This window comes from Leptosomus discolor, chromosome 2, assembly GCF_034619465.1.
Source record: "Leptosomus discolor isolate bLepDis1 chromosome 2, bLepDis1.hap2, whole genome shotgun sequence".
Lineage (NCBI taxonomy): Eukaryota > Metazoa > Chordata > Aves > Leptosomiformes > Leptosomidae > Leptosomus > Leptosomus discolor.
In genome coordinates, this window is record NC_141392.1 from 55,911,079 (window position 1) to 55,923,518 (window position 12,440).

The following is a 12,440-nucleotide window of genomic DNA, read 5'->3' on the forward strand; positions in this document are numbered from 1 at the left end:
CCATGGCAAAATGGGTTTTCAGTTATCTGGAATGTGCAGCTACTTTGTACCATTATCATTAAATACTTGGCTGGAAAATCTGTATTGTTGTTTTAACATTTGGTGTTTTGTCTTGGGAATGGGTGGTGCTTCTTATTAGTCTGCTTCTACTTAAATCTTGGTGGAGAGAGTCATATTTTGTTATGAAGTAAGGTTTCAGATTATTTATTGGCACAGCTCTTCCCAACTGAAAAAATATTTACCGGCAAGAAGGCAGGACACTACTGGAGTATTAGCTTACTTTGTCTTCAGCCTCTTGCCTAGTACATTAAGGATGGTTTGGCACGATGCTTGTTCCTTCCTCCAGCCTGTATGGTGGGACACAGCCTTGCAGTCCAGGGAGCACTGGGCAGTCAGTCACCCTGCAGCCTCACTTTCCCCCTCATGGGTGTCTCCTCAACCTTCTGGCTATGGCTGCTTGTAGCATCTGGTTCCTGTCAGATGCATCCTCTGTCCAGGGACTGCGTGGTGCCTTTGCTAGGGAGGTTGGAGGTGATGATTTCGTAGACCTTTTCTATCTCTACCATCTGTAATTTGTTCATGATGTAGGGGATAAGCCTGCACATGCCTCCCAAGGCTTGCTGCTTGCTTTAGTGATTTACAGGCAGTCAAAAGAGTAGGTTATAGCAAAAGAGGAAAAAAATCAAGGGAGTCATGGGCATGACTTCTTACAAATGAAACCAAAGTGCGCTGATGGACAGCACATAAATCTGTTCCAAGGACACCCAAAATTCTGTGAACAACCGTTTTGCTTTCAGTGAACTCACTCTCCCAGTCAAACAAGTTTCTGGATATAATTTTTAAAAAATACTCACGGGGGAAAAAAATTTCTATAAAGCGTTTGTGATATATACTTTATTGACTCTCCAGGAACTTTTTCAATAGCTGCACATAAAATGCTTGCTTATAGCAAGAGAGTTATGATTGTATTTGTGCCATTTTTTTTTTCTTCTTTATGTTTACTTTGTGAAATAAGGAAAAGGAAATCATGGTGGGGAATGCTTTGAGATTGGTGTGTCTTCAACCCATAGGGCAACTGTTAGCTGCCGAGTGATACAACTTTTTTTCATGGAGGATGTGGGGCAGGGCAACGAGATGAAAGGTGCAGCTGGTTTTCCGATACGTTTATGAGTATGTGCGACGTTAGCCATCCAAACTAGTGTTAACGTTGGCTACAAAAATGATTGTGTTCAGCTGTTAAGAACATTTTTGAATGTTAGGATCAGTAGTCATAAAGATAAATATTTGGTCCGGTCAGTTGTTTTCTAGCATTATAGTTACATTGGATCAATTCTGTCATAAGTATGTTGGCTGAACATTTGTCGAAATTATTACTTGTTGCATACAGCTCTCAATTGGTTGATATTTTCATGATGCTAAGTGGTGTGCAAAGCTCTTAGCCCTTGTCCCAGAGGCTTTGCATGGGAGGACATACCTGACTTTCAATATATGAATTATAACTGCTACAATATGAATAATTTTTTTTCTTACCAAAAAAAAAAAAAAGGCTGGTTTCACGTAACAGAATAATCACTGTTTTTCTCTGTGTTGATGGTGTTGACTGTTATGGCAGAGACTGCCTCCTTTTGCAGGGGAAAGGATGTCTTCAGCATAGTATTCTTGGTCCGCAAGTCATTGCAGCACCTTTTTTATCCAAATTTGCTTGCAGATTACCTAGTGTGATTTGACCTGGTGCTGGTCAAGCATTACAACTTATGTGGCCTTCTAGGAGTGGCATGAAAGTTGATATTCGCACCAGACGCAGGAGCGTAAGCAATTTGGATAAGATTGAATGACTGTTGAGACTGTACTTTAGCAGGCGATCATAGGAGTGTTGCAGAACTTCTGACTGAAGCCTGAATCAGCTCATTGCATTAGTCATTTGTCAAGCAAGTAAATCTTCTCCCACACTTCTGGCTTTGTTTCTGCATGTGGATCTCTAAGGAGTGTTAGGCCATCCTTGTGTCCTCTGAGGGGAAGATGGAGCTTTTTTAGCTTTCTGCCTTTTCCGCCACAGTTGTGCTCTTTTTCCCTCCTGGATGCCTGGCTGTGCCAAAAACCTGCTATCCTGACAGGATTTGTAGCTGTTCTTTCTTGGCAGGAGTGTTGGGCAGGGTTGCGTCAGAGCACTTTTGGCCAAAAAAGAAGCTGGAACGCTTGTCAGTCACAAATCAACTCATAGAGAGGCTCACCGAGTTTTTGACACTTGGTATTAATTTGCGTTTTGCAAAATATTCCCAAAGTCACTGTATCTCTGAAATAATTTTTATATCCAGGCTTGAGGCAGTGCTGTGCTGCCCATATTTTGCTTTTTTAGTGGATCTTTATACATCTGCCTCTGGTGCTGTCCCTTATCTCATGGTGATTCTGATAATTGGTCCAGGGCCCTGTTTCAGAGGATGGAGGAAAGGAAGACACGTATGTCTTTGATTGTAAGAATTTTTGTAGTAACCGTTTTTGCTCCAACATCTTTCAGGTTGAACTAAATCAGAGGCACTGATTAGCAAACATGAACTGAGAGAGCACTGGAACAGGCTGCCCAGAGAGGTTGTGGAATCTCCTTCTCCGGAGACATTCAAAACTCGCCTGGACACGTTCCTGTGTGACCTGCTCTACGTGGTCCTGTTCTGGCAGGGGGGTTGGACTAGATGATCTTTCGAGGTCCCTTCCAACGCCTAACAGTCTGTGATTCTGTGATTCTGTGTCATTATTATTCTTCAAAGGCACTGATGTTTGCAGATCAGATCATCTTGCATTCCTATCAGCTGGCCTGGTTTTCTACTGTCAGATAATCTGACTGTACTCTTAATAATTGCCTGTTTACTGTCCTTCAACTTTTCTCTTTCTTAAGTCTCTCCAAGTTATCTTGTTGGACAGGACTTCGGGCAATGATAGGCCTTTTTCTTTGAAAGTAACAATCTCCGTTAAATATTACTGGTGCTAACTCTGGCCCCACTTACCTGATTTCACAATTTGTTTACCTGACTTTGTTTTAAATGCTATTGTTCTTAAATTTCATGTGGGGTAAGAACCAAGCCATCAATTTGGATTTTTTTTGTGGTGGTCTGCAAATACTTTGCTCAAAAGACTATTGTTCTCTTAGTCTGAATATTATAAGATGCATATTCAAAAATGTATTTCTAACGTTAAATGCTTGTTTTGTTTCTGGGGGGCATTTTGGGCTGTCCCTAGCTTCATCATGCAGATGTGGTGATAGTTGGCAGTACAAAACCCGATGATGTTCCTGTGAGCTGGATAAAGCCTGGAACCACCATTATCAGTTGTTCTTACGACTTTCTGTCAGGTAAGAGGCATTAAAAGATAACAGTTTTTGGAAATGATGTATAGAGATAAGTGTGTGGTGCGTTGGTGACAAAGCAGTGTGGTTAAAAGCTACATCTTTGGGAGAGGGCCTTAAAAAGTGGGTGTTTGTGTACAGGGGATGTGTATATGTGTGTCTGATATATAAATAGAAAAAAAGATGTCAAGTGAAGGAAGAAAGTCTGGAAAGATTCTTTGTACCAGGATTGTTAAATAAGTGATGATCCTATGGATTCAAAGAATTCAGAGGGAAGAATTCCAGGTCATCAGATAAGCTACTATTTAATGCTGTTTTATACGGTGTGTTATCCTGTGATTTCTGTGGACTCACTTGGACCATGGGGAAAAGAGAAGAGGGGCAAAAATATCAGCTGCAAAGTGCTGTGAAGCTGTGTGCAGAGAATGGTGCAGGATGGAGTAGAGAAATCACATGTAGCTAAGAACTGACAGAATGCCTCCTGAAGTTATTACTCCTACAAAAATAGTTTGGATTCCCCTTCCTCATCCTCCTCCCCTGACTGGTTGGGGAGGGTGTATATGTTCATTAATTTCTCAGCTGAAAAATGCTACATAATTTTATTAGGAATAAAACTAAGAACTTTCCAGAAGTAGTTCTATCCTACTGCTAGAATTGGATTTCCTGTAAAATTCCTTAAAGTCCTGTGAAGATCTCTAGATATTTTCTAGATAGTTCGTATGTATATGAATTTCTCTGTTCAGTGTCCAGATGGGATTATGCTGTGAATGAGTAGGAAAATAAGGAAGTACATGGGTAGTGTGATTGGTTAATGTGTTTTTCTAAATCTATCACAAGTGTGCTTATTGACATCTATTGATACAAAACTGGGGAAATGGGCATAAGGCCAAGGAAAACTAATTGTATGGTTCTTAAACTAGGGATATTCCCTAAGGACAAATAAAGCAGAGTTAATGCAAGATCAAGCTCATAATAAAGCAGCTGCTGTTCCCATGCAAAGCATGGCCTTAGCAAGAGATTCCTTTCCTTGTCTTTCATGGTATCCTCTTGACTTGGACACATACTGCGGGTGTGGGAGATGTGGGTTATTATTCACTCAATTGTCTGAAGGCATTTGGGCTTTCATCTTCCACCTCCCAGAACATTGCTCTGATCCTAATGAGTCTCTCAGGGATGGGTACCAAGCCTATCCTTTGCTGATGCTGCACACATTGTCCAAAAATAATTCACATTTTCTTTTTCCTAGCCTAGTGATTAAAGGACTCCTTCTATCTTCAATGCCAACTCATTTTGCATAGGGATTGTTGCATATAATTGTTAAGTGTCTGTGGGGCAGGGCTTGAAGCCTAGGTCTCTTCAGCAGGTACCCAACCTACTAGTATAACATACTCTTACATGAAGAAGGAATGGGGGAGAAAGGAAAGTGGCAGAGAAGAGAGGGAACGGTAGTACAGCAGTAGCACCTGTAAATGAATACAGTAGCACCAATAAATAAATAAATGAAAAGGAATGGCCCTGCCTCATTTTAATCGTTTTAGAACTGCTTAGGCAGAAACCTCTGAGGTGTCAGACTGGGGGTAGAGGTGCAGGTCTATGAAGGCAGGATGGAGTAAGCTGGTCCTTGCGGTCTGAGCAGGCACTGCTAATGACTGAACTCTTGTGCAGCCTGGTGCAAGTCCTACTTTTAGATACTTAGTTCTCTCCTTCTCTTGCAGAGGGAGTGTTGGTCTTCAGAGACCTGAAAGTTATGCAGTATAACTGCATGCTGTGTCTTAAGACTTAAGTATCTTCATGCCTTAGTTGCTCTATAGAACTATAGATAATACTAGCCTTTTCCTTCCCTAAAAGAGGGCTGTTAAGAAAACTGCATTAAAACATTTGAGTGGTGTTCATGTACCACAGTGACATTCATTTTTAAGACAGGAAATATAAGATATGACATGAACATGTAGATTTCTTTGCATTTTTCAAGTTGTAGCAGTGGGCTGTGCTAAGTACAGCATTTCTTTGGAAAGGCAGCATGAGATTTTTAGTGAGATAATTTAGGTACAACTTACCTACCAAGTGTCCATCTGTCTTTATGGTTATGCTTTTGAGATTGTCAGAATCTTGGAGAAACTCCGAAAGACTGGCAGAAATGCATTTTACCAGCTTTAAAAAATGCTGGCCTAAAGACTTACTAGAGAGGTACATGGAACACAGGTGTCTGTTTGACAGGAAGAATGCACTTAGTTTAATTGCAAGCTATTTATTAAAAGCCTATTGCGGAGCAGTCTTGACCTTGGAGAAACAACTGAGTCTTACAACTGACTCTTCACTTTGAATGTGTGGTGGAATCTGGCTGAAGTGCTTGGAAATTGTTCTGGGTTTTTTCTTGCTTTAGAAATGTCCAACTTAACGTCCGTGGGATCACAGGAGATAAATGAAGCCTAAAAGCAACAATGGCCATGAAATAACTTTTATTCTTGCTAGATGATGGCTAGTTTTCTATCTTATGTAGGTTTACATGTAGTCTAACACACTCACATGTTTTAAAAGCACTCAAGATTTGCAAGGACATAGCTGAATCTGGCAGCTGTAATGCTATGAACCAGGAGAGCAGAGCTAAAAAGTGCTCCTAAGTAACAGAATTCTTTTTCCAGTATATTTTTTTAATCTGAACAAAGATTTTTAAATTACCACAATTTTAAAATGTTCTCTAGCAGTGCACCATCTTATTCTGCTGCACTAATAATTTTGGAATCAAGCAAGCGCTGGTAGTGTCTTGCAGGAAAATACTTTATCTGTAAATGTATAGAAATGAAAATCAGGTTTCTGGACAAAACTTAAGGATGCAAAAATTATTTGGGATTTGATGTCCAGCTCCTTTGGGGTCGCTTGAAACCTGAAGCCCATATGGTTTAAGCAAGTTAGTGGGAAATTTAACCATTTCCTCACCTCTTTTCTATTCTAAGCTGCCTGAGCAGACAGGTAGTGGATGACAGCAACTCTCACCCATCTGCACAATAGGGTATGAATAGATGGGCAGATGGGCCTTCCTTAGGCTGAATCAGAGGAAGGAGCACAATGTCTGCAGTTCAGCTGATCTTCTGGCCATAATCCAAAGCAGAGTGCGCTGTTCTGGCTCCCATCTGGAAAATTTATCCTGAGAGAGCTGTTGCAATTCTGTGATTGTCTTCCTAGCTCATGTGTGCATGACTTTCACCTCTAGCTTCACCTTCACCCCTGTAAAAGCCTGATTAGTCATTTGTGGGGTGTGTGCAGCATAGGCAGCCTGAGAGAAGTAGTTTATTGAAATGCCTAATTCTGATACGTATTTACACACGCGCTAGCTCTGTCCTGATAAAGAAGTCATATTAAGCCAAATAACATAAAAAGTTGAAATGTTTCTAAAGCACAGCTGTCTGAAAGGAGATTTTAAACTTCATTCTTCCTACTTCATTTGTCTCTTTGGCAGCTCTCCCAGCCTGGTCTCAAAGCAACAACAGTCAACTTATGACTCTGATTGTCTGTTCCAGTAAAACTCCACTGTCTGAGTCTAAAACTGAGCATCTCCAGAAGATTATTTTTTTTAGTGGCAAGTGTTAATGCAAATAGATGGATTTTTCAAACACTTTCTTAATTAGAATTTAATGTCAGGGCTATTGCCTTCTTCTTGGTTAGCTTTGTCAGTGATGTATAGAGGCCAGCTGGCAAGAAAGTTTGAGAAAGGATTGGAAAACATTCTGAATGAGGCTGAGGTTGTCTGCAGAAAGGGTCTCTTGTTCTCTCGGTGATGGGTGTGAGAGAGTGGGCTGGAGCTGGGTGTGTGTGGTGGGGTGCTGTGCTGGCTCCTCTGCCTGCCACTGCCTGCCACTCTGGCTTCAGCCTGAGGTTTCTGTGCCCTGCCACTGCCGGACCCTTGTCAGGAGGGGTGATTGCGCAAGGCAACATGAGCCTTTCATGATCAGTACAGATGGGATGAGTAGAGTGAGACCTTGACCAGGTCAGGTTTTGCACTTTAGTTCCCCGGGGGGGAGGGAGAGGTTAAAGCTGTCAGCGTACGGTTGTTATTTTTTATTACAATGGTGTCTACGCCCTTCAGAATGCAACTAGGGCCTTGATATGCCCACAGAGACTGGGATGTGAATTTTGGAAAAATTGTGTCTAGATAAAAAGTCAATAAGCAACAACAGAAGAACAAGCCAAAAGAAGGATTACAGGAAAATGACAAAATAATATGTTTAGTTAGGGTAGCTAATGTATGGTTATTATATGATATGTTGCCACTAGAAACAATTATAACTGTCTCTAAAGTTGGAGTCGCTCTGAATTGTGTAGACTCTTCAGAATATCTACTTTTAATGTTACATTGTTGAAGATAACTTTTGCCGCTCAAAAAATTTTGCATATTCTGATTCCAAGTTATAAATCCCATTGGATAATAATGCAATCTAGTATTTTGTGATAATTTCATTGTTCTCTCTCACTGTAATGGATTTATGGAAAAGAAGACAGTCTTTACCATGCTCATTTAGGTGTTCTGTTTAAAAATATATATAGCTTTTCAAATCCTCACAGCTGTCTGGCTTTTCTTTTTGTCCAAAAGCAATTATTTGGAACCTGTAATTAATCTCTATATTTCCTTATTTTCTTTTTCGAGTATACGTATGCTTCATCATATGTATGTGTTTATGTAATATGTTTCAGAGCATACAGTTGCTCTGTGATTTTCACACTATATCCATCCTCCTGGGTGATTTCATTTGAAGTATTAAAGAAGCCACCTATAATTTTGTCAGTGACATTAATTTTCAAGTCGACATTGATAAATTTTTTTGTTTGGACATAGCTTTCAAATATACATGCTCCCACTCACAAAAGTTTTGTGATTTATTAGTGCAATACTTCTGTTTTACAGAGAAACGTGACTACAGTCAGCAAAACAATTCTGCTGGAAATGCTGTTGGTTCTCTTGCAATAGCAATGCGAATGCAGGTTAGTGTAACGTCAAACAATGTAAATTTGTTGGTCTTTCTGTAAGTTGTAGAAATTGCTTCTACAGATTAGATTTTAATTTTTGTTTTGCTCTTTTGAACAGCTTGCCTACATTCCATTTTAATAGCAACTCTTAATCAGTTAGGATGAGTCATGCCTGTTACATTTAGTTAGAGAAAGGTAAATTAAAAATCAAATGCCATAATTCTGATAGTTACAGCAAAACTTGGCAGAAGCACTGGTATCAATAGACTAATGTTAGTTATTCTGGTAAGATAGTGACTAATATTTTTGTGCATGTTTTTGTGGCGCAATGGATAGAGGGTCAAAAAGGTTGTTGTTTTATGTGGAAGCAGCATGAGTCAGTCAGTGAACAATTAATATCTTCCATTATTTTTAAGGTGTGAGAGAAGAATAGTAAATCTCCATCTTACCAGAATAAAATCTCAAAGTGCCTAATTAGAGACTTTTCTCTGCCATTTATGTGTTAATAGTCTTGTTTCTTTTTGAAATATGGAAAAACAATAGGACAGTAATAGTGCAGTGGGTTTTTTTCATCCTAAAACTATGAAATGGAAAGACTTTTGAGTTTGTTCCTTTGTTAGCCTTTGCCATAGAAGTTATTTCAGTGTACTCTTGAGATCGTTTGAAACTAGTGTTCAACATTTATGATGCAGCTGGTGTGTGCTGTTTTCTTGTTTAAAAACAGAACATGGTAAAAAACGCGGAGCGATGGATCCAGTCCCAGCAGTACAGGAAGTGGGACCTCTGCTGCTTGAAACTGCAGCCCCTCTCCCCAGTGCCCAGGTAATAAGCGGGTTTTTTAAAGTTAAAAAAAAACCCAACCAAAACAAATGAGTAGGTGGGTGTTAAATGTGACAATGAACCTAAAAATGATCTGTGCCTAATTAACTTTTAATATGCTTATGTGGACTACATGTTGTGCTGTTTTGTTTTATGCCTCATTGTGACCATGTCCCTCTGTTTCCTATAAATTTTTACTTTAGTGATGTGCATTGGAGCCAAGCTTTATTTAATGAAGACTTAAAGCTGGAAGGTTTCACTGAGGGAGCGAGGTGAAGCCTTGTGTAATGTCAACAGAAATATAAAAAACACGAAGTTTCTATCGCTAAACCCTAGTATAGAAAGGTATTTATAGATCTAGTTAAGGACCAGTGATTTCAGTGGCATTTGCTCTTGTATTTATTTTTTTCCCTCAGTAAAAGTACTTTATTCTGTCTTAGACTTTTAAATTTCTAGATGTGAAAAGCAGGAAGCATATTTATTCTCATAGCCAGAATCTTTTCAATCAGTTCCTGTCATTCACCTCCCAAAACTCATGTTTGGGCCACAGGGATTTTAGGTCTACCTTGGCATGGTTGCTGGCATCTCTGACATTTAGAGCAGCCTGAGCTCTTTGCTGTGCTAAGGTGCTTTGCTGTGTGTTGGTTGTGTTGGGTGATGGAGAGAGGAACGAAGGACTTGAAGTGAGGTTCTGCCATGTAGGAAAGCATTGAAATTTTTTGTGCTTATTTGTATGCCTCCTCCTGGGCCATGCAGATGCTGAAGGGACCTCACATAGGGAGAAAGGCTTAGAGAGCTGGGACTGCTCAGCCTGGAGGAGAGAAGGCTCAGGAGGCTCTTATCAATGTGTGTAAATACAATGTATATAAATACAAGGGTACAAAGAGGACGAAGCTGGGCTTTTTTCAGTGATGCCCAGTGACAGGGCAGAGGAGGCTCCCACTGAACATCAGGAAACACTTCTTTTATTCTGAGGGTGACGAAGTGCTGCACAGATTGCCCAGGGAGGTGTGGAGTCTCCCTCCTTAGAGGAATTCAAAAACCATCTGGACACGATCCTGGGCAACAAACTGGCTCTAGGTGGCCCTGTGTGAGCAGGGGATTGGACCAGATGACCTCCAGAGATCCCTTCCAACCTCAGCCACTCTGTGATTCTGTAGTTCTGAATCCCATTGCTGTGTTTTTCAAAAGCTACAACAAAATGTTTTCTTTTCTAAGTATTTTGATTTAGTTTTCACTGTCTCTTACAACAGTTTAATGGGAATGGATGCAACTGTAATTTAAAACAGAGGTGCCAAAAGAATGAGTTTTCTATGGTACCCAGGGGTGCAAGGAGGAAGAGATGCTTGAGCTTTTCCTGAGACAGCATGTAACATTTCTAGAATTAAAAGCTGAAAAATCTATTCTTAAATAATACAGTTAAAAGGTAGGGTAAAGCGTGTGATGTCATGCATGTGGTGGTTAAAAAACTCTCAAAATATATTCCCAGCCTTCTATGACATTGTGTGTTTAGTGCATATTTACCTAATTAATATATAATGGCATATAATATAACCAGTAATAGGACATTTATTTGATAACTCTATAGCTTTATGTCTTTTTTTCTTTTTAAATATAAAATAACTCATCAGATGGAAAGTATCCTGCAATAAAATGTAATCTTACAGTAATACACCACATTGTGTGGAAACAGATGGAGTTTTCATTGAAAATGAGGCAAAGCTGCTTAAGCACTAAAACGAGGAACAGCTGCTTTTTGATTTCTGTGAGATCTGGGTGTTAACTGAAGTATTTCCAAAGATACTGGAGATGGAATGGAAGATTTTCTTACAAATATGCAGGAAAAAAAAAAATTCAGCACACAGGCTGAGTAGATGTAGAGCCTTCCCCTATCTTTTAAATTTTCCTGAATTTGTAAATTATGACTTACCATTGTCAATGGTGCACTTCTTGCTTAACAATTCTCATTCATGCAGAATAACCACTTTTGCATGTTTCCAGCAATATTGAATAATGTCACTTACTGAATAATTCTGGTATTTTTGGTATAGAGAGCGTATTGTCAAACTAAAAGAGCTAGCTACAAACGTAGACTTCTAAATGCTAGTTATAATCAAATCTTTAATTTCCTGTGTTTTAGAAAATATTTTTACCAGAAATAATAGACAACATGTAAACATTTCATGTGTTGTTTAGCCCCAGTAGTGGTTAAGGTATAAATGTCAATTCATTGTGAAATTATGCCTTTTATCACTTTATTGCGTGTGTCAATGGGCAGGCTGTCATTGAAAGGTTTCTAAGTTGTTTAAAAGTCTAGTTGCTTTGAAGGTTGTTGAGGGGATTTCAGATGGAAGAATGACAACAGTGATGGTTTTACCAATGGGGAACTGTTACCATCCACTGTCAATTTTACTTAACTTCTAAAAATATTTGTAATTTTATTTATCTAGAAATTCATTACCTTTAAATTTATTTATAAGTGTACAGCTTGGTCAGTTTTGCTTCTTCCACTTTTTGCCAATAGTGGTACCTGCAGGAAAAACCTCACTGTTTCTTCCAGAACTCTGAGAAGGAGGCGTTTGTGGCCTGAGATGAAATAGTAAATAGGAAGGGCTGAGATCACTGCAGGGAGTCTTGGTAGTCTGGCCTGACATTGGAAGTAATAGCTTCTGTCTTTTAGTGAAGAGGCTGATACATTTAGTAGGAGCAAAAAAGAAAGGCAGATGTAACTTTCTGTCATACTAATATACATCCTTCTCCCCTTGCCAAATACATCAGTTGCTTTAATAGGAGAATAGTCACTCTACACATTTTCATTGCTTAAATATTTAAGGGACCGTACTGTCATCAACTTATCAATATTTTTCTGGGACTCCAGTTGTCTTTTACAGAGAGAGTTCTGAATGAAAACATTTTTATGGGTAGTTGTGTTTGAACTAATTCATAAGAAAGCCAAAGGTATGTCCTTTCAGGCAAGAGGATGTGCTTAGTGTATTTTATGAATGAAAGCAGATTCCAGGTTAATATATACAATGAAATGATCTACAACCCAACCATTGAGTGCTGTGATTGAGTAGCTTCTTGTCCTGTAGTATTGGATTATGGCATTGCTTGGATGGATAATTTCTGGGTTTCGCTTAGCTGCTGCAGGGTGCAAAAGTGGGATATTTGAGAATTAGAATTAAGTAGTGGTCCCAGTTTAGGATATCCTCAAAGAATTGCAAGCAATTAAGTTGGCACAAACTGATCATTTGCTGGTGGATGAAGAACAGCCGAAGTCCATATGCAGAGTGGAGATCTGGCAGTAGGTCTGTGTTCATCT

At 39.4% G+C, this 12,440-nt stretch overlaps 1 protein-coding gene across 1 annotated transcript in view; it reads left to right on the plus strand.

Annotated features, from left to right (window-relative positions):
- MTHFD1L (methylenetetrahydrofolate dehydrogenase (NADP+ dependent) 1 like) overlaps positions 1–12,440 on the plus strand; it is a 154,335-nt gene that overhangs the window by 14,417 nt on the left and 127,478 nt on the right. Inside the window, exons 8-10 of the mRNA XM_086461102.1 lie at positions 3,232–3,343; positions 8,238–8,314; positions 9,024–9,121. Of these exons, the coding sequence (XP_086317228.1) occupies positions 3,232–3,343; positions 8,238–8,314; positions 9,024–9,121 (287 nt within the window). The remainder of the gene's footprint in view (positions 1–3,231; positions 3,344–8,237; positions 8,315–9,023; positions 9,122–12,440) is intronic.